Raw genomic sequence first — 26,746 nt, forward strand, 5'->3', positions numbered from 1 at the left:
GTGTAAATATGGTATAGAGTTTATTCATTGTATTTAAATGCGGTAGCTGCCCCAGTCACAATCACTGTGTGGTCCTGAGACTTGAAACTGCTTGCTTTCTGAGCAGTGAACAGTTTGAGGAAAAAGTGGTATGTAGTGCTGTCCTCTTCATGTACTTGCCTTTGTTACTCAAAATTAAGAACTTGAAACATCAGTTATGTTCAACAGGTATTCAATGTGCCATAACCCATGCAAAAAACATCCACCTTGTATATACAGTTGTCATTTACACATTTATTTTTAAATATTATTTTTGAAAAAATTCTCAATGAAACCTCAGCAGACACAATTGGTTCTATATATTTTTAAATGACATTAAATACATTATTCTGTACCAGTTATGATTATTGTTTGAATTTTGTAAGATAATGCAAACCCTCAGTCTCCAGGTGTGAGAAGGCACTTCACTGTGTGAGGGCTTATGGATAGAGCAGCCATGAGGGTTTAACAGTTTAAAAGCGCCATTATACTCATTCATGCAACATATCAAAATTTTAACAAACAAAACAAAGAATAGCCAAGCACCCAGCCAGAGAGAAACAAAACCTTGTGAATAACATGATGTAGTACAAAGCTTTGAAAAATAAAGTAATAAAGAGAAATTTCCTTAAATTAATCTCCCCAATAACTATATGGTTTAATAGGTTGAGTCTCCCTTCCTAAGACACTGGCGCACAAAACAATGTGACAAACCAATGCTTATCGTTAATTTAAAAAAAAAAAAAAAAGCTTAGACTGTGCTACCAGTGTTTTTTGTAAGTGTTTTTGGTTTGCTACACAACTAATGTGTTATCAAGGAAGAATGGAAATGTGCTCAATATGGCAGTCAAAGGTCTTAGGTGCGAGTTTAAGGGCTTCTGTGGCAATCCAATGCCTCACTGCTGAGACAGAAGGGCATTTCGGTTGGCCTTCATCTTCTCAAGGCGCTTTACTAGGTGGTTGTTGGTCATCTCCATCTCCTCAATCTTATCCAGGGCTGTGCGCAGCTGTTAGAAGAAGAGGTGTTAAAGAGGTTAGCTGTTAGCAGCAATAGCAGGGACTCCAACATTATCAGTCACTGATTTTGTTTTGTTCCTTACCTCTCTTTGAAGTTTCCTTTTTTCAACCTTTAGTTCATCTTCTATTTTCTCTGAGTTATCTGCTGATGCCTTGTACCTGGACACTTGTCCTTCAAGTCTGTTAATCTGTATATGGGAATGATAATGCAGTGAGACTACTGAAGCATAACCAGAACCCCTTCAAGGACATTTTGTTTTCATTCTGATTCAAAGGCTGCAATTCATGTGTCCTGTGTGGTTTAGTTGGCATAGAATCAACTTGGGCACTAGAGGAAAAACATCAGTGTTTCCATTACTCACGTTTTGTTCCATTGTACCCATTTCCTGTTCTGCCTTTGAGATCTTGAACTTGTATTCACTTATCTGTCTGTTCACATCTCCTGCAGGAAGAATAAAACATTGAACATGATGAGACATTTTTGTAAAACGTGTTATTATGAGTAAAGTGCCATGAGTGAACCTGTGTATAGATCCTGTTAGCTCTGCGTATTGCAATCATGTATGAAATGTGCTATACAAAAAGTTTGTTTGTTTGTGTTTGATTGATGGATAGATATAGGTTTGGTATGAATGGTAATATGCATGTGTCTGTGTATGTCAAATGAATAGTGTATGTTTCGGCAGGAACAGGGCTTACTCTGCATCTCAATGAAGTGTAGGTCAGTGCCGTTCTCCATCCTCTCTCCGTCTGTGAGCACACTGTCCATCTTTGAATGCTTCTGCCTCTCGTCTTCCAGCTGCATCTTCAGCTTCCTGATCTGAGACACCATGAAGAACAGACAACATCACCTATAGTCAATGCCTGATGACTTCTGTATACAGAGCAGAAAAGTATTCATGAGAAAAAAGCTGAGGTGAAAAGCTATAGGTACCTGGGCTAAGAGTTCATCCTTTTCATCCGCAAGCTTTCGTAGCCTAACATCTACTTAATGAGAAAATAGCATTATAAATGTGCATGATATGTACAGTAGGGTACAGTTATTAATAAACAGAGTATGAACCTCCACTCACCCAGAGGCCCCTCTCCTGCAGACTCTAGCACATGGGCAGCCTCCTGTGTGACCACAGTGATCCCTGAGGCTGGCGGCTCATGGCTGAGGTCTCCATTGGGCATTCCCTCTGGGATGATGACCAGTCCATGTTTCTGTGGGGAGCACAGGGAGATGTTAAGGAGGAGCTCAGTACAGAGGTGGCACAAGACAGTTTCCTGAGGAGATGTCTGTATTTTACACATATCATTTGTATAATAATAACAATAATAGTTAAAGCAGAACAATGAGAACAGGGGCTTCCATTAAAATTGTACACACAGCACAAATTTGACATGAGCAAAGAGTAAGGTGGTAGGAGAGTGGGGAAAAATATATCGTTTCTGCTAAGGTACACACAACAAGATAAACATACCAATCATATGTTGTCACTGATGTTTTTCTAGCAAGCTCATTCCCCTAACCTACTTCCTCTTTTCAGTGGGTATTGGCTAGTCTTCAGGTGACATACCTCTCCTGTTTTGGACTTCCCCTTGATGTCGGCCAGCTCATCTCTGAGCTCATCTCTCTCATTCCTAATGCAATCAAAGTACTCTTTCTGTCTCTCTAGGGCCTGGCCATACATAGGAGGGAGATAAGACAACAAGAAAGAGAAGGGAGAGAAAAGTGGTGGAGGAAAAGTTGGAAAGACTTACATACATGCACACACAACAATTATACATACCCTCTGTTCATGCACTACTGTGTGTGTAGTTTGAGTATGCACAAAGGGCACATCAAAATGGCAAGTTTGAGCTTGAAATGCACACTACTGTATAACAGACATGATCACTACAACATGCTCACAGATTAGACAACACAAGACACAATTGTGGTAAGGGGAGAGCTAACAGGCCAAATGACAGACAGGAACTATCACCACACAGCTTTCAATAACTTTCTTTAAACACAAGGAGCAGATATGGAAGGCATGCTGCCAATTCAGGCTGTGGCAGTCCACCATAACAATGCAGCATTCACCTTGTCTGGATAAGTGGCTACCTGATGTGAATGTTTACCCTTACACACCAATTGGTTTGGCCAGCCAATCAGTATTAAGCACACACCCCCTTCCTGTCTCCTATAGACAGCCCCTACCTGTCTCCTATCATTCTCACTTGAAGGTTATATGACAGCAGCTATCCGACTTCCTCAAGAATTAAGACCTGGTGCAAAGATCTGTCGTATAAGCTAAGCTTTTGTATTTGTGCCATGGTATTGGGCATGGTTGTGGTCACAACTAGTGATGGGGAAACAAAGCTTTCTAATGCATTGAAGCTTTCCAGCCAATTGTGTCGAAAATAGGTTCATTACTTGAGGCTTTGATCAGCACAGTGTACACTAGTGGCACCTGCTGGTCAAAATAATTTCGAGCAGCCAAATTATTATAGATGATGACGTCCCACACGCCATTGTTTGGCGACAGTGCTTTAATAGTTGGTTTGTTAGAGTATAATTATTATTTATGTTTTAAAAAAATAAATTATGAGACTTTCCAAGATTGAAATAAAGAGAGAAAACATTTTTGTGAAACAACATTGTATATACCTTAACTGGGCAGTGAAAGTGCTTCTTATAACTGGGAAGTGACCGTGATTTTGTAACTGGGAAAAATTTGTCCTTCAGAAGGCATTCTCTTTCTTTCTGGTTCAATCTCTAGGTTTCACTCAATAGAATCACACAACTCTATACAACTGTCTGTCTCCTATACAACAACCCTCGAAATGAGTGAGGTTTCGCCTCCCTCTTATTTTCAAACAAAATCAATACAAAACCAATCAGGTGGTAGTTCGACGAAACTAAGCTTCGGACGTCATTGATGACATGGCAAAGCGATACAAGCATCGGTACACTGTTTTGAATAAACTGCTCAGCGAGTTCAACACAAGCTCTGGAGCTTTGGGCTTGAACGCAGCATCACTAGTCACAACTCCCTGTCCACAAGTATCCACGCACTCCATTGTTTGTAGGTGTTGTTTCCCCAAGCCAAGACTCTGAGCTATGAGCTCTTGAGTTGTTGCCCCCCTTTCTTTTGTTCCCCACCTACCATTTCAAGGCCCTGTTTCATACCCTCATTTGCCCTGAGAATATTGTTCTCTTTTGATTTGCCAACAGTGTACATCAAAGCATAAAACGTTATCAAAGTGATAAGAGGAACATTTTCCAAGTATCTAATTTCAGTTTATAGAAGAGAGATTTGTTAATTATTGACCTATTGTTTGTTGCAACAACATAGCTCCCCATTAACACTGTCACAAGGCTAAATAAAATATTGCAGTTTCAAGAACAGATTTCCATTCATCGGCATCTCTCCATAGTTTACGTATCAGATCCTCTTTCCATGTACAGACCATCCATTGACTAGACTTGGCAAAGTGCACATAAACAAAGTTTTACCTATGACCACAGCATCCAAACTTAAAACCAGATTAGTGAGTCCTCAATGGTAATTTAACATGCATGTTTAAGGGCAACTCTAGACTGTGAATTAGAATGTGTCAAACTACAAGCTATTATCTAAAGGTCTCCTGTCATGCAACTATGAGAGGCAAGAGACTATAGTGTCACTGGGCTGGTTACTTGATTTTGGTTTCATTGATTGACATTTTCTCACATGAGATTTAATTCAGGAAACTACTCAGGGCAGAAATATTGCATTTAGATCACACCAAACATAGAAACCAAAACAACATAGGCTTCTTGATCATGCAAATCTGCAGCACCCTATTGCCTCTCATAATCCTTCAGAGCTCCCTGTAAAACCTCCTACCCCAATCTTTTTGTCCTTCCAGTTGATAGTTTCCTGCAGGTCAAACACCTCTCGTGTGAGGGCATCTAACTTAGTCTGCATTCCCTGGTTCACCTGAGGTGATGTTGCACAGTAAAGGAGTACAGGGTAAAACACAGGAGGAAAAACAGACAGAATCAGATGGAAATAATGAATAAACGACAATATTATGACAGAGAACTGAAGTACAGACCAATGAGACAAAGAAATGACAGAGAGCAATGAGAGAGAAAACAATGAAATGGAGAGACAATGTCAGGAGACACTGAGATGAGAATGAGACTATAAAAGAGGACCCAGAGGCAGCCAGAACCACTGGATCATCATCCAGTTACTGCAGAGCTCAAACTCCTCCTGCAGTCCCGTAGATTTCACGTGTATGAAGGGATTAACACGTTTAAAGGAGTAGAAAGAATGTAGGGTGTGAACTGATGACCACTAATGTGCTTTCTTAGTGAAGCCATACCTCTATGAGCTCATCTCTCTGGCGAATTCCCTCTTTTAACTCCTCTTGTTTGTGCTGCAGGACCGTGCATGTGTGCTTTTGTCTTTCTAGTTCCTGAAATGAAAGAGCACCATTGTATGACACACAATAAATCAACACTGTGCAGACATTCTGCATCACACACATTTAAAATGTCTCTACATTCATGTAAGCAACAAAGGATTTGGAAGTGTATTTAATCAAATTGATCAAAAACAAATTCCATTTGATGCCGTATGTGCTAATGTCACATTTTTATATGCTGCGTCTTCATTTCTGAATGCTGAGGGTAGGTCTATTATTTGTAGTTCCATTCAAACACGTGTGCCTGTATTGTATCAGACAGAATCATTTGTACTGCATACAACTTACTACCATTGTCCTCAGAGAGCAGCAGATAAGATGGCCAGACACTGATACAGTTGGCCACTTTGTATCCGCATCTGCATGTCCATGTTAAGTCATGGTGTTGGTCAGAGACTTTGTTTCAATTTGCATATGCCTGCTTCCGTCTGTCTGCATGTGTGAACAATATAAGGATGATCTATTCTGCCGTGTTTGATTAGTTCACCTTAGACTTGTCCTCTGTTCCCCTGTGCATCTCTGCCATCTGCTCTTCCATCTCCTCAATGACGTCCTTGAGTGTGTCCACCTGGTAGATGAGGTTGGCTTTGTCGTTGTCCAGCTGTGCATTCGATACCATGGCTTTCTTATACTTCTCCTCCACCTCCGAGAGTGACTCCTGACAGAAGGGCACACATCTCTTTACAGACTGAACCACTGAGAGGCACCGTCCTACACAGACCTATCAACAGGCCTGTCACTGGAATGTTTACTTTCACTTACATTTACTTTCTTAACTATGAAACCATGTTTGGGAGGTTAAAAAAAACACAGGAGTGCCTTATCAGAAAGACATTGTAAATGTTCACCTCACCTTCTTCAAGTATGATGAATTTAACACTGACTACAATTATTACACTGAAATAACATTAATGATATCAAGAAACATAATGTATGCACAGGAGTCAGGAACTAAACATTTGTAATAAGACGCAAAACAGAAAAGGGGGTTCTAACTCCTGTGTAACTGTTGCCCATCTCAGGCTATGTTCAAAATCTTGGATGAAACATTATCACAATGCAAGAGAGGTCTTGTTTTCAATGAATGAAGGTGAAGCTCATTTTTTCACAATGGAAACCTTTAGTAGAACCTGAGATGGACAAGAGATGAATGTGATACACTTGATATCCACTGTGCATTGATTAATTCGGAGGAATGATACAAGGCACTGGTGAAAAAGCATCTGAAATAAAGAACTATTGAGATAAAAGAATACTATTATGCTAAACAGGAGCCAATGTTCATTGTGTTTCAGCTATACGAAAGTGTAGGACATGCCGGGAGTCAAGTGTGTTAGTAAACTACCCACAAATAAGAGACTTTGGACAGTGAGCTTTTCAGAGCGATTTCAGAAGATAAACCAGGAGGCCATCCAGCACTGTGAATGAAAGCTTGGTTGGAACTATAATCCCTTAAACAAATCAAACAAAGGACTAATCATGGCATTTAGTCTGGGGCATTACTAGAATTTAAGCAGTACTTTCTTTCCAGGCCACAACCGAGTTCATTTAAATGTAGAGCAGGAATGGTCATGCTAAGATCATGCCGTCAACCTGGGAGCCTATAGAAGTGTGAGTGTAATGTTAGGTGCAGTAGAGCCCTGGGGGGTGAGGAAGTTAGTGATGCCATATGACTCCCAGATGACAAGAGAAGGCATGCTGCGAGCTCAGTCAGACCCCTCTACCTTCAGCTCTTTAAGCCCCTGCATGTACCGCCCCTCTACATCTTGAATCTGGTCCTTTAGATCATAGATATCCTGTAGAGCAGATGGAAGGAATGGTTGGGGGTGAATTGGGGGGGGGGGTGAAGGAGAATTAAGGACAGATTTCAGAGCACCCGTGCTGGCATCTCAAGACCGTTCACCCTGCATACACAGATCTATACAGGAACAGTAGGCCCAGACATACATAAGGACAGCTTTACATGAAGTTTATTCAGGCAGTTAAAAACTCACATACATTTTTTCCGTGCATACAGGTATAAGGAGTCAACATGTTACATTAGGCCCTTAGTGCTGAGAAGAGAGTGGGTGTTTCAAACAACATTCTAATTTGACAGCATTGAGGAATACAGCAGCCTATGCAGATGGTTTAAGTTGAAAATTACATTTGTTAGTTTTCATTTGGATGTAATGGAAGTGCAAAATCAGCATATATTGGCATCAGCATGTTATTGATACAGTTCTGTATAATCTAGCCTTCCATATTTTACATGTGTGGGTGGCGTCTGAGTGTGTGAACCTTACCCTAAGTTCACTCAGACTGGTGTCAGGGTCGACGACACTGCTGGTGTCTGCACTGCCCCGTCGTGAGGAGGTTCCACCCAGGGACGCCAGGGTGGCTGGAGACAGGCCTGGGGTGGCACAGCGCGAGGACGGCTGGAAACACAAACCTTACAGCTCCAGTCAGCAGCACACAACACAACCCTGCACTGTCATTCTACACCACCATCTGACACCACTGCGCTCTCAACTGATCCTCCCGCTCAGATCCTTCCAAACAGCCCACTAAGATTCAATATCATCTGACAGGACCACAGGCCTGGGTTGAGGAAACTCAAAATATGGACTTGATATGATGTTCAATGCAGATGGAAATGCGGATTTAAATACAATTCTAAGTACAAAGAATATGGACTTAAGCAAAACTGGACATTTTTACTGTTCTCTGTACTCACCCGACTGTAGTCTGTGAACTGCTTATCACATTTTTCATCCAGCTGAAATAATAAAGAAGCATAATCCTTAGGCTACATATACAACATCACAATGAACAGATTGTGCATCCAAAGTGGCACATACTTGGTGCTGATCTCACCCTGAAAATCAAAGAGTTAGTCTGAAAGGCTTGAGTAGGGAAGTGCCTGCTGCATATTCACAGACCACCTGATATAGACTGATAACGCACGCACACACAATACACACAATTGTGAGCCAATGAGACACTATCAGGTTAATCAGAGAAAGTCAGTTTCGAAATTTCATTTCATTGTCCATTTCATTTGTACCAAACACATGCTGTGAGACATCACTACAGGCAAAACACTAAACACTATAGAGGTCGTCTGGCTGAGAGATGCAGGCTGAGAGACATCATTCCAAAACTGGGCAACCCCTTCAAAACAGTGTTATGTCAACAGCCATTCCCATTGCACACTTGTGTGAGGAAGAGCCACTTACACTGTCCAGGTCTGGGATGCTCAGATCATCTAGGTCAGACACAATACTGCCCCTGCGGTTTGAGCGGCTGAAATAGTCAGCAGCTGTCTCACTGATGTCAGAGAAATCAGACAACTACTCAGCACATAAAGGGTGGGGGGTGTCAGAGATAGAGACAGAGAGATAAGAAGAGTAAGCAAGAGTAACATATAGAGAAACAGCCATAGGGCACACGTCTAGAATATGTAAAGACATTTCCACAATGGAATAACAAATAGATAGGATTACACCTTACATAGTGCTGTGCACTACTAACATTGGAGCAGGCACACTCATAAAACGCCCCTCATGGCACCTCTGAGTTGTAGCCTAACCACAGGAACAGCAATGCCTACAGAGCCTCACCACGCTGTCTCTCCTGCCACGGCTGAAGCGGTCTTGGGACACGGTACTGGCAGTGTCGTCATCAGAAGAGGACTGGGAGGAGACGTACAGTATACAGAATGAGGATTTCCACCAATCGAACGTCGTATCCACATGCACAAGGCACATACTCACTTACTATGAACAGATTATTCATATGACCCTTACCTTTTACATAAAGCAATTCATGCAATCAGATGATTTTATGTGATCATCTGTCTGATGAAATAAAATAACCTCAACACATTGAGGACAGGGCAGCCCAACATCATCTTGGCTTACACACCTCAGCATAGCACTAAAAAATCACGCACCTCAAGAAAAAGAAAACTCAGGCCTACACCATGAAGTATACACTGGCCATTGCCACTTGGCCACAGCAGTGTTCTAATGTATCCCTGGGTGGAGGGAGGTCTAGGGGGAGGGGGTAGCCTGTTAGCAGTGTCTGTGTGTGGGGTTAGTTGACTGCATGAAGGCTGGGGTAGGGTGGGGGGCTCACCACAGGGCTGCTGCGGGCGGACCAGCTGTACTCAGAGGGCTGCGGGGGACAGACACAGCATTAACATGGGGACAGAGACCAGACCAGGTCACTGACAGGACAGCGTGCTGGGTCCTGCCGCATGGTGACATCATTTAACACTGCTCAATAAACACTCAGAACACTTACAGTTCTGGAACCATACGAGCCATAGAGACCATCATCATATATAGAGGCCTGAAAGCACAAGGGAAAAATAATCCAGAACTCAGACAAGCAAGAGGGAGCATCGATCTTGGTCAATAGATCTAACAAGCTGAGTAGCATGCCTTTAATGAACTAAAAGTATGATAAGAAGTGATGAGAAATAACAACCATAGGTGAACAGAGATATTTCCTGTAAAAGCATATAGTATCAAACATTTCTGTCGCCATTCTGCATAAAAGCATTGATTTGACATAAGCCCCAATACATTGCCCTCCATAAGTATTGGAAAGAGGAAGCATTTTGTCTTCTTTTAGCTCTATACTACAACAGTTTGGATTTGAAATTACTATGGATTTGAAAGTACAATTACTATGAGGTTAAAGTAAAGCTTTAATTCAATGTTTTATTTTGTCAAATTGGTTTCACCATTTAGAAATTATGACCCTTTTTATACATAATAATACAAAAGTATTGGAAAATTGGCTTGACAGGTGTTTCAGGTGTTTTTGGTTAGTCAGGTGTGTTCTGTCACATCATTTGTGCAGTCATAAATGAGCTGACAATGTCTAGTATTGATTCTAGGCTTTGCATTTGCCTTTCAAGCTTGTGGTGTGTCAACGAGGACCAAAGAGACATAAACGCTCACCATAATTAAGAAAAAAACCAAAACAACTGTCCCACAGAACAGGAACACTCTAGTTAAACCACTAGTTATCCTCAAAAAGGATGGTAAGGTTACAGTTTGCTAAAGAGTACCTAAAAAAATCTGCAGAGGTCTGGGAAACGGTCTTGTGGAGAGATAAGACGAATATTATCATGTACCAGAGTGATTGCAAGAGGAAATTTTGGTGAAAAATTGATCTTTATCATACAGTAAGACAAACATACTGCCATAGCAACTAAGGAGTTTTTCAGGGCCAAAAAGCGGAAAGTTCTTGACAGGCCAAGTCAATATTGAGATTTAAATTTAACTTAAATCCAATTGAACATGCATTTCATTTCCTGTCATCTTCATTTCTAGACTTTAGGCAAAAAGACCTAAAAACAAACAACTGAAGAAGGCTGCAGTAGAGCCTGGCAGAGCATCACCAAAGAATATACCCAGCGTCTGGTGGGGTTAATGGGTCACAGACTTCAGGCAGTTAATACATGCAAAGGATTGTCGACAAAATACTAAACATGTACTTTATTTGGACATTATATTATTATTTTCAATACTTTTTTGCCCTGAAATAGGGGGAGTATGTTTAAAAAATGTCTCTAAATGGTAACCCATCTGAAAAACAACAACATTGAATTAAAGCTGAGAAATTCTACTTTGACCCCATTTCAAATCCAAACTGTTGCTTCCTCTTTCCAAAACTTATGGAGACCACTGTATTATCAACTACACCACATATTCATCCATGACCCCAGTAAATTCCCACTGTGACTATGACCTAAATATAAATGGCCTGGAAGAACCATGCCCATCTTATCAGATGTATCAGGGGACTAAGGTCGAACTACTTTGAAACTGAAGGCATGCAGAGATGCTGGTGAGTGACACTGACCAGACTGTAGCTGCGCGTCAGCCCTGAGCCAGTGGTGGAGGAGGATGAGGGTGTGGCCTATGAGGGGAGGGGGGGCAGGGGAGTGTGTGACAGTTAGAGGACCGAAGGTAGCCATAGAGAGCACAGAAATAACTAAAGATTACCATGTGACCATAGGTTTTACATTACATCAGTAAGGAAGCACTTCTGCATACACTTTGATGACACCGAACATACCTGTCATGAAAGCTGGAGTTTAGAAATCAACTGTTTATCAAGATATCCTATCACAAAGAGCCTCTCACTATGCTTGGACCACATTCAAGACAAAATTGGGCTGTATTTAGGCTACATACTGTTTGTTGTGTTGCTTTACCAGTCAGTATGTTACTGAGGTCTGAGAGTGTTTTCATATTTAGTCTTACTGTGGAGCTTTGAGTTTTAACCTAGCCTACACATCAAAAGCCTTCTGTGTAGTTAACAATTCACAATGAATAATCTCATCTAGGGTTTATATGTCCAATAAACTTCAGTTCTTCTCCAAGCTAGTTTCAGTTCAGATAGCTTGACTTCACCTACATAGCCTATAATCCCTAGGTCTGTACCCGACCAAGACATTGCTTGGCTGAGTCGAAATCACCAATTCAAACCCATAGTCGACTAATCGTCACAAATGTATGATAGGTTATTAATTATTTAAATATCAGAAAATGCATTGGTTTGAATTTCAGCGCTGATCAATAATAAGTTAACGTTCTACTATACAGAGAAATCCCCAAAATAATCATGAGCATTTAAAACATAAACGTATTAATTAAGATAACTGCAGAGGACAGGGCATTTGCATATGGCTCTATTTATCGGCATAGCTGTACTGTGTCACCACAAGCCAGTTTGCGTTTCAATTTGCATCGTTCGAAATGCTGCCATACTACATTTAAATTACATTACATTTATGGCATTTAGCAGACGCCTTTATCCAAAGCGACTTACAACAATAAATACTACAAAGTATGAATGCTAGGGCAACGCGCAAAAGAAGCATGGGAGAACTGGCACGGACTTCGGGAATGTACAGCATAGGGTTGTCACGATAGGAGAATTTTTAACTTCGATACCGGTTCAGTGTCACGATACTTGATACTGATACAATACCACGACCTCAAAGTAAAACAAACGGATTAATTTACTACAGTAGCCTATATTATATTTATATTATTAATACATTTAGTTTAGTTGTCCACTACATAAATGGTAAACATGTCAACCTCGGAAAAACGAATTAAGTATTGTGTGTGTCTTTTTAAATCTGAAATGATTAATGAACATTTTATTTGGCGTTCACTCGCCTCCGGGGTATCACTGACAAAGGAAAACAAACCCTATTGGACTGTGCATTCAACAAGTCTCTAATTGAACTTTGAGTTGAATCAGCAACCTGTGAAAAATGTGCCGTTGTGAACTCCATACCGCTCAACTAATTTGGACCTATCTTTGCTAGCTAGTAACAAAGATGTATCCTCTTTGCTTGTAGCCAATCAGCCAAGTTCATGCATAGAAACATTCTCTTCGACAGAAATATACAGTTCACTATTCACAAATGCGGCCGTGGAACCACGACTTTTGACACAATGTTGCGCAGTTCACAAATCCACCGGCAGCGCGACAATTGACTTTAAGAAATCAGAATTTATCGACCCATCTGTTCCTTAAAAATGTAGCATAGTTTTACTGCGACCTTAAGCCTATAGGGAAATAGCAGAATACGACTACCTGTGCTGTGGACATCATTCTCTCTGTTCACCTCAGTTCAAGAGATGAGGTGGACAAGTGCACAGACCTCACCAAGTAAATCTGGGCGGCGGAGTCTAAAATGCGCTTGAGAGCGGGGATCTGAGGGTGTGCACAAGAAAATACACTGATACCCAAATGCGTTATTGGGGCCAATATTCGGTTATCGTAAATAGTTTGTTGTGTTATTCATCTTTTAGAAATATGTATTACATTTTTTGATGACGCACAATATTGCTGTGGTTAACAATAGATGATTAACGTTTTTTGCGAGAGGTCATTTTTCCCGCCCTGCAATGATTTGACCAAACAAAATGGAGCCAACCAAGGGTCTACTGACCGGCCAAACTGACCAACGACTATTCGGGGACAGCCCTACTAACTACTAACTACTGATAGGGCAGGACTGAGAGGAGGACAAACCCGTGGCTGATAGGATGAAGTTGTGGGAGGAAGAGGTTTGGTGTTCTTTAGGCTGCTGTAGTTCCTTTGATCGTGGTATAATCCAGTCTGGAAATTGGAACACATAGCATGACCATACAGAGAAAGAGATGGGGTCAAATTGTACATGTTTTTACAGTGGTGCTTGAGCTGTGCCATGCAGTCTTCTACCCCTTAATTTCTGAATTCTCAAGTATCATGGAGCACAGTTTAGACTATATCTACTACAGATCATTTAGGCAATACTGTAGGCAAGATCAAATACAAGTACAATTTAAGAGTCAAAAAGGTTATTGCTCTAGCTACCCAATGCTGCAAACTACACTCACTGAGCACTTTATTAGGAACACCTGTACACCTTCTCATTAATGCAATGGTGTAGGGAATGTTTTCTTGGCACACTTTGGGCCCATTAACACCAATCAATTATCGCTTGAATGTCACAGCCTATTTGAGTATTGTTGCTGACCATGTGCATCCCTTCATGGCCACAATTTACCCATCTTCTAATAGCTACTTCCAGCATGATAATGCACCATGTCACAAAGCAAAAGTCGTCTCAAACTGGTTTCATGAACATGACAATGAGTTCAGTGTTCTTAAGTGGCCTTCCCAGTCACCGGATCTGAATCCAATAGAACACCTTTGGGATGTGGTAGAACAGGAGATTCACAGCTTGAAAGTGCACCTGAAAAATCAGCAGGAATTGTGTGATGCAATCATGTCAACATGGACCAGAATCTCAAAGGAATGTTTCCAACGTCTTGTGAAATCTAAAGTGCTCGGTGAGTGTATACCACTGACTCTACTACCACACTGCCTCCATTCAGGTTGGACAATGAACCTCTGAGTTCAAGCACACAGAAAGCACAGCACACTGACCAGCAGGTCTTTCCTGGAGCTGCTGGACACCGGAGCCTTCTTATGGCTATGCAGGTCGCTGTACACAGAGCTCTAGCAGGGCAGAGGGGACAGGGTAGACATTGGCTTACCTATGCTCTACCAAAGCAAAGCACATATCTGGGCTTACTGCTATAAGCTTAATACATTACAGAACAAATTCACTAATGTCACTCTTTACATAAAACGTAGCTTGAACTTTGGCTGTAAAGTTTATGATATTAAGCTAACAAACTTTTGCAAAATAAGCTTTTGCTCATGGGTGTTGGATGTGTGGCCCTGTCTGTCCAATCAGGTAATTTCTTGACAATATTCAATATTCTATTTAGGGGACCCACCTATCTCAAGAGCTCCCCAGAGGTTAAAAGTTCTATTGAGTAACTTTAACTTGTGGTTTTACTTAGGCATACCTACAGACGTCAGGAGATTAGCAGACTGCTTGTGTGTCCTGTGTCAGATTCGATCACATAATATTGTCTAATGTCCAATAAATACTTCTACTGCAGTATTCTGTGTTTAAGATGTTCTTATTCCAAAGGAATTACACTAACACGACTGACTGAACTATGACAAATAAAAACTATGATACATAAGAGACTCTGAATCAACTCATGCTCATCACACAAGTACATACAGTAGAGCGGGAGCTCTTCAGAGAGGAGCTACTGGAGAGGACGTCAGACTGAGGAGAGAACAGGATTCAAAGGAATTATGATCACTATAGGATGAAACATTCAATAGGCTCTAAAAAGCTGTGAGTATGTGTGACAACTTTACACCAAACAAGGCTTATAGTTGTGACTGAGGTTATACAGTATAATACATTTCTTATTTGTTTAGATAAATGGGTTATAAATGCTAACACGATGGGCTCCAATTTGCTTCTGCTAAAGAGCACTTCACAGCACTTAGTTTTAGCTGACATTGTCCTCACCAATCAGGATTTCATTGCAAATGTTGGGAATGGATAATCATTTTTGACAAAAATGACCATACTTTCAGTTGTAGGCAACAAATGTAACAACAAGCTGCAATGTTGATGATATCATAATTTAAGAACTCAACAAGCCTACAGTGGCACGCCAAATTCAAGTCTCCAAATGCTCCAAACGGTTTAATGAATCTGTCGTGACTTTTCTCATGTTTTTGAGTCGCATCAGCTAAATAAATAGGCAGTTCGTCTTTCTCTCATAACCCCCAGCCATTATTACCTGCCACATTAGTGTAGTCTTACACTACATGCATTTTTTAATGGAATTGAATACCTTTTAGTTTCCTCTCTGTAAACGCTGTTAGGACTCTATGGTTAATATTACAGTTTGCCTAATTAGGGTCCCTGGCAATAATGTTCAACATAAAAAGACACAAAGAAATACATTCTGGGATCATTGTGTAGCGCATTGTTTGAACCTGTTAAGACATCTATGCGTCCCATTCCAATGATCAGTGTGATCATGCAGTGGGGGAGGGGGGTCTTACATAGGCCTATTGTATGATAGTTTATATAATTTTCCCCTCCCAATATTACCATGAATAACTGGAATTTAACTTTCAAGATGATTCTAACAACCATCATTTTAGTTTGTGCGTAAAGGCTCTACAAATGTATTTTCTATGAAGTAGGTATGCCTATTTTCCTATAATCTACAGTATACAATGTTTAAGATATTATTGTATTTGATGTTATACCATCAAAGACATGCACGATTCCATGATTTAATTAGTAATTGGCACAGAGAGCGGAGGCGACATTGGTCATTCGATGTTTTAGACTATATATAGTAATGCGAGAATATATATGTGGAACGTCATAGGTGTTTGAATTTGCAAAATCTCCATGACACATCCACACATGCCCATTTACTGCCCCGCCTATATTGGTGCTAAATTTGTGATGGTCAGTGCAGACATACTTTTCTGTGAAACCAAATGACCAAAACCTTCTTTGCATATGGTTTTAGTGGTGTGTAGTGACTTTAACGGAAGCAAATTGGAGCCCTCTATCAGGTCGTCATTTCAGGTAGCCTAGTTATTTCTCTCTTTAGTCTGGGCCAACATCTTACAGTAGCTTAGCTGTTTGGAGGCAGTGTGATGCCACAAGGATGTTAGCCCATGACAATACAGAACATAGCCATGCCTAATCTAGCCCAGCTATCTTCATGATGCCCAGCTGTGAATTTTAAAGGGCCAAAAACCCATCCCTCCTGCTCTTCACAAATGGCCACACCACGCCTTCTCATCACTCCCATGAAAACAACCACAATCATGCACACACATACGCACCACCAGGTCTCTTCTGCGAGAGGTGCTGGACAGGCTTTTATGAGAGCTGCCCAGGTCACGCAATGATGAAGAGGTGGACTTCAGAACCAGAACAGATGCAACAAAAATTATTTAAGTAACACTGAAGTATTCAAAGTTATATAAACGTCTAACAATTAACTTATCCAGTCAGCAAATGTGCTTGAACAGTGTGACATTTTCAATTAATTTTATCTTGATATTAATAGTAATAGCCACGACTACAATAATTAGAGGACATCTTGTCAACAGACACACAATGTACACACCCTATAGCTTCCACTGCTACGGACTGACATTACATCATCATTCAGCCCCTGTTGAAATCAAGGGGGAGAAACATGGGGACAGACAAATAAGACAAGATAAGTAAGGAAATAAAAGATAAGGTGAGAAAGAGATCAGGGATAGACAGAGAGGGGATGGAGTGATACAGACCCGGCGAGGATTGCTGCTGGATTTACTAGAATGTCTGGCTTTTTCTGAGTCAGCCTGGAGATGGAGAAGGTTGGTACAAATAGAGCAAGACAGTAGAGGTAAAACCAGGGGATACAGCAAGGTCATCCTAATTATGCAATGGCACAACCATGCTATGTTATATATAGTCTAGAAAGCCAAACGTCTCAAACAAGCTGTGAAGCTCCATTAATCCATCTGAATCACTGTTATGGCAGCTTTTCCATCACACAGGGTCAGAGGGTGAGGACTATGCATTCTCCAATTTATAATTTCCAAAGCCAACTAAACACACGCACACACAGTCAAAGGTTAAAGAATCTGCAGAACCATATTTCTTAAGATCCTGAGAAGGCACTGCTCAGGGAGGACTAAGGCTCATGCTACCCAGCCTACCATCCATTGGTGGATCTGCCCCCACTTCCTGCTGGAAGAGTGGTGAGAGAGCTGGACAGAACAGAGGTAGGAGAGAGGGCCAGGAAAACAAACACACACACACACACACACACACACACACACACACACACACACACACACACACACACACACACACACACACACACACACACACACACACACACACACACACACACACACACACACACACACACACAACAACAACAACGAAAATAGTCAAGATTGGGGAAAAATAAGTGAACAATTCTAGAAGTGGAAAAAGGACAATCTCCTACGGGTTGCCTGGGACACCTCCATTTGGATAATAATTTGGAAATCTGGATTTGATCTGTGAACATGCAGCAATTGTATACAGTAGGTAGGGCTGTGACGGTCATGGAATTTTGGATAGAGGTCGATTGTCATGCAAATAATCGTAATCATTGAGTTCCAACTTTTTAGATTTAAATAGGCTGTCCGGGGCTGGTCCTCCCCTCTGATTGGTCGACCAAATACATTTTACAAATGCCACTGATACAGTGATAAAGAAAAACACGTTTCTGGAGGCACACGCACAAGCAAATTGTCGCAAACCGCAGGGAACATTTTTACAATAGCTTGCTTAAATGTCTGTTTGTTTTTTAAGAATGCAGGTGAAATCTCTCAAATTGCAGATTTGGAGGTTCTGCGTTTCGAAAAGAAAGTGCACACATCAAACGAAAATGTTACCAAAAGTGAACTTGAAAGTGAAAGTGAGCACATTACGCTCTCTCCCTCAAAATGTGCTCGCTTTGGGAGGAGTAGATGGAGACAGTCTCATAGACAGATTAAGTGTTATAAGTGCTAATAATCATTAATTTACACTCCTGCTATTGGGGTAACATATATCTACAGTCTATGAAAATAAAAATAAAACAATTACAATTCTCAAATCACGGTTATGACGTGATCGTTTTCCATGGCCGTCCTCCTATGACCATGTAACTGTCACAGTCCTAACAGCAGGTATTGAAGAAAGGCATCACTGTTGATGCATTGTTTACCTCTTTCTGTTGCCGTTCGAGTTCTCTCATTCGGATATCCCTGGCCTCCGCCCTAGCCGCCCGCTTTGCAGCCAACCTAGCCTCCGCCTGTGGGACAGAACATGAATACAGTCATTACGAGTGAATCCCAACTGGCAGGTGCCCTACTCTAGGGAAACACCCAATGTGTGAGAGGAACAAAAACACCAGCAAGGTGACTAGAACCAGACGCAATGAATAGAGCAACACCACATCATAGCACTGGCATTACAGATAATCATCATGTTGATAGGACAGAGAAGCTCAAGCAGTTTACCAAGGAGACCAAGCAACCAGACAAACTACTGTTTATTTTGTGCTAACATCATGCAACTATGTAATGGCATGAAATGCCAACAAGGAAATACTAAACTGATGCAAAGAAATGTAGTGCTGCATGGGTGGCGTCTGAAGATGAGAGATCAAGCATGTTACCTTTGAGAAACATTACATTTATGATAAGAACATGCTAAGAGTATGGTTGATCTGCATCAGAGACAGCAAAATACCAGCTTGCTATTAGGGGCAGTTTCCCCAAAACAGGTAAAGTCAAATCCTGGACTAGTTCACGCTTAAAATGGAGACTCTCCATTGAAGACGCTTGTTTAGTCTAGAGGTAAGCTTAATCCGTGTCTGGGAAACTACCATTAAACACAATGGAGTCCAATTCAAAACACATCTGACGGTGCCCTGAAGTATGGCCAGTTACAAAACAAAACAAAGAATTGTGACAAGAAAACAATGACTAAAGTATTTATTTTGTGATAGATTGTGGTAGTGTCTGGCCTGCCTTCACAAATATAGTTCTCAAAATGACCACTGTTGTCAAGGTAATGTGCTAAACAAATCTTCATAATTTGAGTTCTTGCGCAGGGATATTACTGCAAAGCTCAGGGAATAAAGGACGTCTTCGAACACCTCACGGCCAATCACAATGCTTGTTCTGATCAAACCATTGTATAATAGACTACTATTATTCTCTTCTGAGCTCTGTGACAGAGACCTACTGTAACACGTGTACTGGTTGACCAGTTTACCCTGTCCTGAGTGAGTGCTTGAGATGCCTCATCTCCTACAACATGTGCTAACCATTCGTTTCAGGGAGGCTAATTTCAGGACCTCACAGGGGTGAACAAACAAACTGACAAGAGGAATCAGGGAAGATAAACTAGGCATTTGTTCATTATTAGTCACTAAATATATGGATATTATTTTCATTTTGATCAAAATGTATTGAGAAGAACAACTGAATTTGAAAGTAATGTTATCCTCCAATTAGGATAGGATTGTGTACGATTGAGGATTACTACACAATACCCATAGAGGCAGGGAATGAATCAGGGCTAATTTAGCAAAGCGCCCCAGCAGCAGTGTCTAATTTAAGAAGGCCACACCTCCCCCCACACACCTCTGAAGAAGCCTACAACTACATAAACTACTCTTCATCTCTCAGAAACTTACTGACAGCTTTGCTCATAACAGAAAATCAAAGCTCTAAACACAATTATCTTGCACTGGTTACATTCTGTATTTGCATTGCATTTCAAAAGAAAGCCTGCTTTATCCTGAACAAAAAGATGGTCCGTCACTCCAGTATTTCACAGCAAACAAACATAGTCAACATTCCGGCAAATGCTTATCAGTGTTGCCGGAGTGGGCAGCCTGTAGGGCTGTTCCTGTTGAGTGGAAATAATAGCAATGAGAAAAAGAAACATGCTTTTGTTTTGCAAAACATGCAGGCGCATTGTCTTAATTGAATGTCTCTTTGGTGACTGTATTTTACAGCATAACATTTCACACAAAATGCATCAGTCAGATGTCATCATGCGCCATATCTGGGGGTTGTCACTTTCAAAAGGGTCAGTTAACTTACTGTGTGATTATGTATCATTACGTGGAGGGAGGGGGAGAGAGAGAGGGGGAGAGAGAGGGGGAGAGAGAGGGAGAGAGAGAGAGAGAGAGAGAGAGAGAGAGAGAGAGAGCTGGACCCTGTGCTCTGCACCTGTTGAGCTGTCTGACCGGCTCTGCACAGCAGCACAGCTGAGCTCTGTGTCTCTGTCCTATCTATAGCCTTGCCCATCCTGTCCCAGCCCTCCAGCACCCACATCATGGGACTGGAGAAGTAATCTGAGCAGCAGCATAAGTGCACCATCATACACACCTCCAGTACTCTAATCATTAGAAGTCTTATACTGTACAATACAAACACACCATCATCTTGACCATCGTGAAGTTGGCACCCCATGGATTTTTTGGTTGCATACTTTCACATTGGCCTATATTCTAGTGATTTCTATTCTTTGACATATACCAGCTCAACTCCATTGTGTGCAAAAAATAATTATTACAGACAATGCAAGAAGAAAATGGCAAAATAGATCAACTATGTATTGTATGGTTTTCCATATGGGCGAGGTAACATGGAAACAACAAGTAACTATCACCAAATCTTCTCATTAGAAACAGAAATGTTAGGACTTCATCTTATGACATCCAATATCAACTGTTACAAAATGTTGCAGTACCCAACTATAAACTTTTAAAAAGAGCTATATAAGCATCGGTACTGTAGATAAAATGATTTCATAAATGCAGACCTACAGTCTACTATAGGCCTTGATGTATTGCATTATTGAAAAAAACATTAGCCTACATGTTATGCAAACAAAGGATGACCTTTTAAGGTTATAGATACAGTACATTAAAAAAACAATTTACAATGCACATTTCCTTGTGCATTGAAGTGAAAAAGTCACATTTCAAATAGATGAATTCAAAAGAAGTTGGTGATACTACAGGTTTGCACCAGGTGCAAAATATTTGTTTCCCTGTTTTCTATAGGCTGGATCACATGGACAACATGAAGATTTCAATTAGGCAATTATTTCAATTACATCCTGGTGAAAGTGTTGTGAGGATCACAAGGTTTTTGGTAACTGGACCTGTGTGTTTAGATAAGGAAGCTCTCACCCATAATGTCACTCTTGCTCGGAAGGTCTGGTGGACCAATGCATAAAACTTGGCCTTCGTTTACCCAATACAAAGATGAGAACAAAACGCTTAGCAATTGGCTTTACTTCCATCATATCATCTACAACAGCACTCCCCCCCCCCCCCCCCCCCCAGCGCTTGCAAAACAAACGTTTGATTCGGTGCCACGCCTCGTAGTAGTGTGATTCGCTAAAATCTAATAATGACAAATATTTTACTCAGTAAGTTCACTCCCGCGAAGGCCAGGTTTGAGTCGTGTTATTCTAGGCATGTATGTGTTGTGCACCATAGCCTGGGGACGAGGTTACTACAGGCTTGTATCATTAAAGGGATTTGTCAATATTTTACAAATTATAGTCAGACGGTCCCTTACCTTGAACGTAGTCTATGGGCCAGGAGAAACTAATACATGGTTGAGATTTGTTTAAATAGCCACTACTAATAACTTTAGCCACCGCTAACAAAACAACTATGGGAGTGATTGGCTTTGTGAGTGATTGGCCTCAAAGTAACTTACAACCAAGTCAGAGAGTTCATTTGAAGTAATTTAAAGTTAGAAGTGTCTATTTGAACCACCCTGAACCATCGATTACAGTTCCTCTTTGCCCATTCTCTCCTGTGGTCCTCTGCATGGCTTACATCTCATTAACAAGCATGGCAGTAACTGTATGCACTATGAGCGTGGCCTATGACTTTTGCTCCCCCACATTCACTTCCAATGTGAATGGAAGACAAAGTAAGTAACTCCCTAGATCAAATATGACCATGTTCTCCCTTGGATCATGATCCTTACAAGTAAACTGGATACGAGGTGATCGTTCAATGTAAGATTTGCAAGCAAGCTGCTTGTATTTAGAGTGACTGACTGCCCAGTAATGCAAGTGGCCTCCAAAATGGGGTGGTGATAGTGCAGGCTCAAATTCACAGTCCCACTTTCACCAGTGATCTGTGCCAAGCACAGGCAGGCAGACTCTCTCATGTTAGCAAGGGACAGACAGCATGAGGCAGCGGCTGCTGTGTTTCAGAGCTTTGTTTGGGTGGGTGGTGTGATAGGTTGGAGGTTGGCCTCATGGACCCATTTCACACACTCTACTTCTGTGTGTCTAGTTCGCTCCAGAAAGACCATGATTCATTTAGGACTTTGCTGGGTGGGTCAGATGACTCATGTTTCTATGACAGGCCGGCATGACTATAGAGAAAGAAAATGACGCCTGATAGTATAGTGCCCCAGAACGAAGCACTCGTGTGCCCTGACTATTTCACACTTCTGCCAGTAGAAGAGGACATCTGCCAATGAAGTAGATCTAAAATCTAATTTAAAATATTATCTAGTGTTTTTATTGTGTCCTGTTGCACATTATTACTAATTGGGTCATAAAACTGAAAATGTTATTTCTTTGCAAATAGTCATGGTGAACAATATCCACTAGAAATAGTCCCACATACTGTACAGTATGTGCTAGGGAGAGTTTCTCAGCCTCTGCACAGGAATGACAAACGTGGACTTAAGAAAAAAAATGGAATAATCCCAGACAAGTCATTACAGGCCATCCTGCCTTTCTCCTATGCCCTCCATGTTTGACTAAATTGCTACAAGACAATCCTACTTTCGTCCAAACCAGCTGTCTCCACTTGTTGGAGCTGCAAGACTCCACTAGCAGAACCTGAATATCCACATAACAAGACTATCTCAGACAAAGCAGAGCTATGTGTGAACATGTGTTAGTATATGCCTCAGAGGGCTACTTGCTGCATTCACCTCAGTTGGTGTTCAACCTTATAATATTAGTTGAGCTCTACATTTAGAGCAATACATTCAAAATACCTTGTATCCTATCATAAACCAACTAATTAAAAAATCTGGTTCTGGTTGTATTTTACCCCGTTCTGGGCTCTAGGAAAGATCAGGTAATAACACAAGTTTAAAACCCCCAAAAGATTAATAGGAGCCACAGAATAAACTAAATGACTGTAGTGGAAAGTTTACTTACCTCCCGGGCAATGCTACTCAAGGCCTCATCCTCAGCTGAAAACCGGTCCTTGATAGGGGCACGCTTTCTACCAGACCCTGGTGTCCCCATGTCTTCAATGCAACTGAAGCCCCACCAAGATGTTTAAGAACAAATTAAAGCAATGGAGCAGTAAGAAATTCTGGAAAAAAGAGAAAGAAAAAAAAATACTGAATGATTCTGCCTCCCAATAGCCGATGGGAGGTCATTACATTATGTATGGGGTTGAAAGCACATTATTTCACAATTATATCATAGATCAAAGCTAATATGGTAGCCTAGTGTTTCCCCTTTAGAGGTAATTTTCACTAGGCCTAGGCTATACTGCATTAACATTTTATAAGTGTTGAAAAATAACCTCAGACAGCATCAATGATCAAACAAGGTTGTAGTTACCATAAATAAGGGTATTGTGATGGTTGGTGATACATGTATTGTTAGATCTGAATGATAGATTGATCTTCCTCCCATACTTGCATGATGAGAAGACACCATTAACTACCCTATTTGATGCAGATGTCATGTATAAATTAGCACAATTCTTATAACATCCATCCAATCCTATAACATGCCGACATGAACAAGAACCAGTGCATCTCTCTCTCTCTCTCACACACACACACCCTCTCTACATTCCTACAGATACCTTGGTCATTGATGTATGGGTACTATAAGAGCTTAGGATAAACACTTGTGAATGAAACTCGCCAGCAGTTGGCCTAAAGTCTGAGCTTGACAAGACTACATGCACATCTCACAGACCTGGAACATATTATGAGGAGCCTATGTAGTATAAAGTATGAAGCATATTACTAATGCTCCAGTGAGTGTGTGGAAGAATGCAACGATTCTCTCCATAACTGCTAAGATCATTCTTCCCTGTTTACCACATAGCTTCATGGCTTGACTCTCACATGAGCTATATTGACCAGACTCATTATTGTGTAGACCACCTAAAGCCTGTATATTCAATTTTGACAAGTGATAGTTTCTTCTCCAAACAAACACTAATTTCCTACAGTAACATTAAACATGTTTTAAAAGGTCAATTAACATAGATAAGGCTTGTACAGTAAGAAAAGTCCCAGCCCAGCACTATGCTAGGGCCGCTCAAGACTTCACTTCTTGTACCCAACTTCACAAGTAAGTGGTGTGTTCTACAAAACCTTACAACCAACCTGTCTTACATCCATTGCTGACTAGCTGGCACAGTACGCAATATTGAAAGCTACTGAAAACGCCCAGATAAGACACCACCTTGGCGGCAATGGTAGTATTGTGGCTATACACGGATCCTGTATGTGGATAATTCAACACACGTTCCATGTATTGTCGTGAGAAAGCTGGCGAAAATGTTAAACGTATACTTGCTTCAATATTTTAACGTTGACAAAATCAACTCTTACACATAGCTATCCATGGAGACAGCTAGCTGAACAACTGTCAAGCGGCTAGCTAACGTTGGCTAGCTGGTAGGGGTTGACATTAGAGTCCTGCTACTAGTAACTATTACTTGCTTACTTACTAGCTCTCGTTAGCCAACGTACCTAGCTACATAGTTATATATTGACTATATAAACTAACGAGCCAGCTATCAGTTGCCCGGCAACATTAGCTAGCTAGCTCTGCCTTGCTGACTAGGCTTGCATTTTTCTTTATTATTATGAGCTAGCTAGCTAGTTAGCTTGCTAGTGAACTGATTCACCCATATTCCCCCTGAACTTTTTGCACACTCACAGTTAGCTGTCGCTGGGCTCTTACCCTTCCTTGGGACCAAATACATAAAAATTAAGTTTAATCCAGCAGTGTCCTTTCCGGTGCAATGACCCCAGCATAAATAGAAGGCCAGTCCCTTATTTAGGTGGCTGGTTAGCCAGCTAGCTAGCTACCCAGATTCCCAATGTGTGACAGCGCAAACTGACACTGCTCCTCACGTCACGCTTCCCAAAAGAAATGTGTCTCCTCGTCGAACTATCTTCCCAAGAGAAGCGACTGGTATTTCCAAATTATGCACTCTCTTTTCGCCTGGGTTGTTAAAGTACACTACAGATTGACAGTGTTTGTGCCACCAACTGACAGCTGTTTTTATCAGAGGAGCTTCCACCACTCTCTCTCCCGTGCCCTCTCTACCCAGTTCATTCCAATGACTGGTTTATTCCTCGCCGGATTCGAAGCCAGTTGCAGCAGTCAGTGAGTGACTGCTGCAATGCCCGTATGTACAGCAAATCAGGGTGTGATTCTCCACTGTAGATGCTAAATCAAATGGGATCCTTGGGACGACCTTAACCCTTACCTTAACAATTGTCTGTACCCTAACCATACACTGAACCCTTACCTAACCCTAACCTTTAATTAAAATGTCAGTTTTAATGGGGTGACGTGACGTCAGATTCGGGGAGTCCCAAGCATCCTCTTTAGCATTTACCGATTATCCACTTTTTCCACATGCACAGTGCCTTTTCTGTCCGGGGAGTAGACGACTGTACATGTTTGTCATTATTGTAGTGGAGAGCTAGGAGTGTAGCCTTGGGAAATTTGGGAATACTATTTAGAGAAATCAACGCAAAGCTGTAAGAAGCAAGACTAAATCAAATAATCACTACGCTGTAGGCACTACACCGGTAACCTCCTCCCCAGGCCATTGCGCATCGCACAAAGCCTGGAATAACAACGACTCAAACCTGGCCTTAGTGGGAGTAAATTCACTGAGTAAAGGAGGTTTTGTTATTATTTGTTTTCAGCGAATCACACAGATGCGAGGCTTGGCTCAGAGTCAGAAACGTGTGGTGTGCAAGCACTGGGGGATAAGTGCTGTGGGAGCTGATTGATGTGAGGTAAAGCAAATGGCTATGCGCCGTCCGTTTTCAACACTCTTTATATTGGCTTAATGAAGGCCAATTTTGACGCGTTGGTCCACCAGACCTTTCGCGCATTTGGGCGGAAGTGTCTGGGAACGACCAGTAACCTTTCAGTCTGGCTACGAATGCAGCTGTAGAAATGTAGCCTAACGAATTTGAGAGTTAAGTTTGTTATGCTGCATTATTCAATACCGACACGTGGCCTATATCAATATGGAAACCA

At 41.3% G+C, this 26,746-nt stretch overlaps 1 protein-coding gene across 8 annotated transcripts; it reads right to left on the reverse strand.

The window, feature by feature from the left end:
* Position 1: 1 nt before the first annotated feature.
* lrrfip2 (leucine rich repeat (in FLII) interacting protein 2) lies at positions 2 to 25,820 on the reverse strand. Of its 8 annotated transcripts, XM_083695994.1 has the most exons (16): positions 25,403 to 25,820; positions 23,648 to 23,807; positions 18,648 to 18,734; positions 8,198 to 8,239; positions 7,767 to 7,898; positions 7,206 to 7,277; positions 5,969 to 6,139; positions 5,380 to 5,472; positions 4,896 to 4,988; positions 2,598 to 2,699; positions 2,109 to 2,241; positions 1,970 to 2,019; positions 1,735 to 1,855; positions 1,398 to 1,477; positions 1,119 to 1,223; positions 2 to 1,025 (listed from the first exon to the last, which is right to left on the reverse strand). In XM_083695994.1, exons 2-16 carry the CDS (start codon positions 23,735 to 23,737, stop codon positions 915 to 917), a joined length of 1,482 nt encoding a protein of 493 aa, XP_083552120.1. In that variant the 5' UTR covers positions 23,738 to 23,807; positions 25,403 to 25,820; the 3' UTR covers positions 2 to 914. The 8 variants fall into 8 exon arrangements, with proteins under 8 accessions (XP_083552120.1, XP_083552122.1, XP_083552121.1 ...); XM_083695996.1 differs by lacking the exon at positions 4,896 to 4,988; XM_083695995.1 differs by lacking the exon at positions 4,896 to 4,988 and having other exon boundaries at positions 1,970 to 2,022.
* Between the last annotated feature and the right edge of the window lie 926 nt (positions 25,821 to 26,746).

Source organism: Argentina silus (genome assembly GCF_951799395.1).
Source record: "Argentina silus genome assembly, chromosome: X".
In the NCBI taxonomy this organism is placed as follows: Eukaryota; Metazoa; Chordata; class Actinopteri; order Argentiniformes; family Argentinidae; genus Argentina; species Argentina silus.

Coding starts and splice junctions, on each gene's coding strand:
- lrrfip2 (XM_083695994.1), bottom strand. CDS start 23,737: ATGGGGACACCAGGGTCTGGTAGAAAGCGTGCCCCTATCAAGGACCGG. Junction 2,020..2,108: donor TGCAGGAGAGGGGCCTCTGG/GTGAGTGGAGGT, acceptor CTCATTAAGTAG/ATGTTAGGCTACGAAAGCTT. Junction 1,224..1,397: donor TGGGTACAATGGAACAAAAC/GTGAGTAATGGA, acceptor TCCCATATACAG/ATTAACAGACTTGAAGGACA.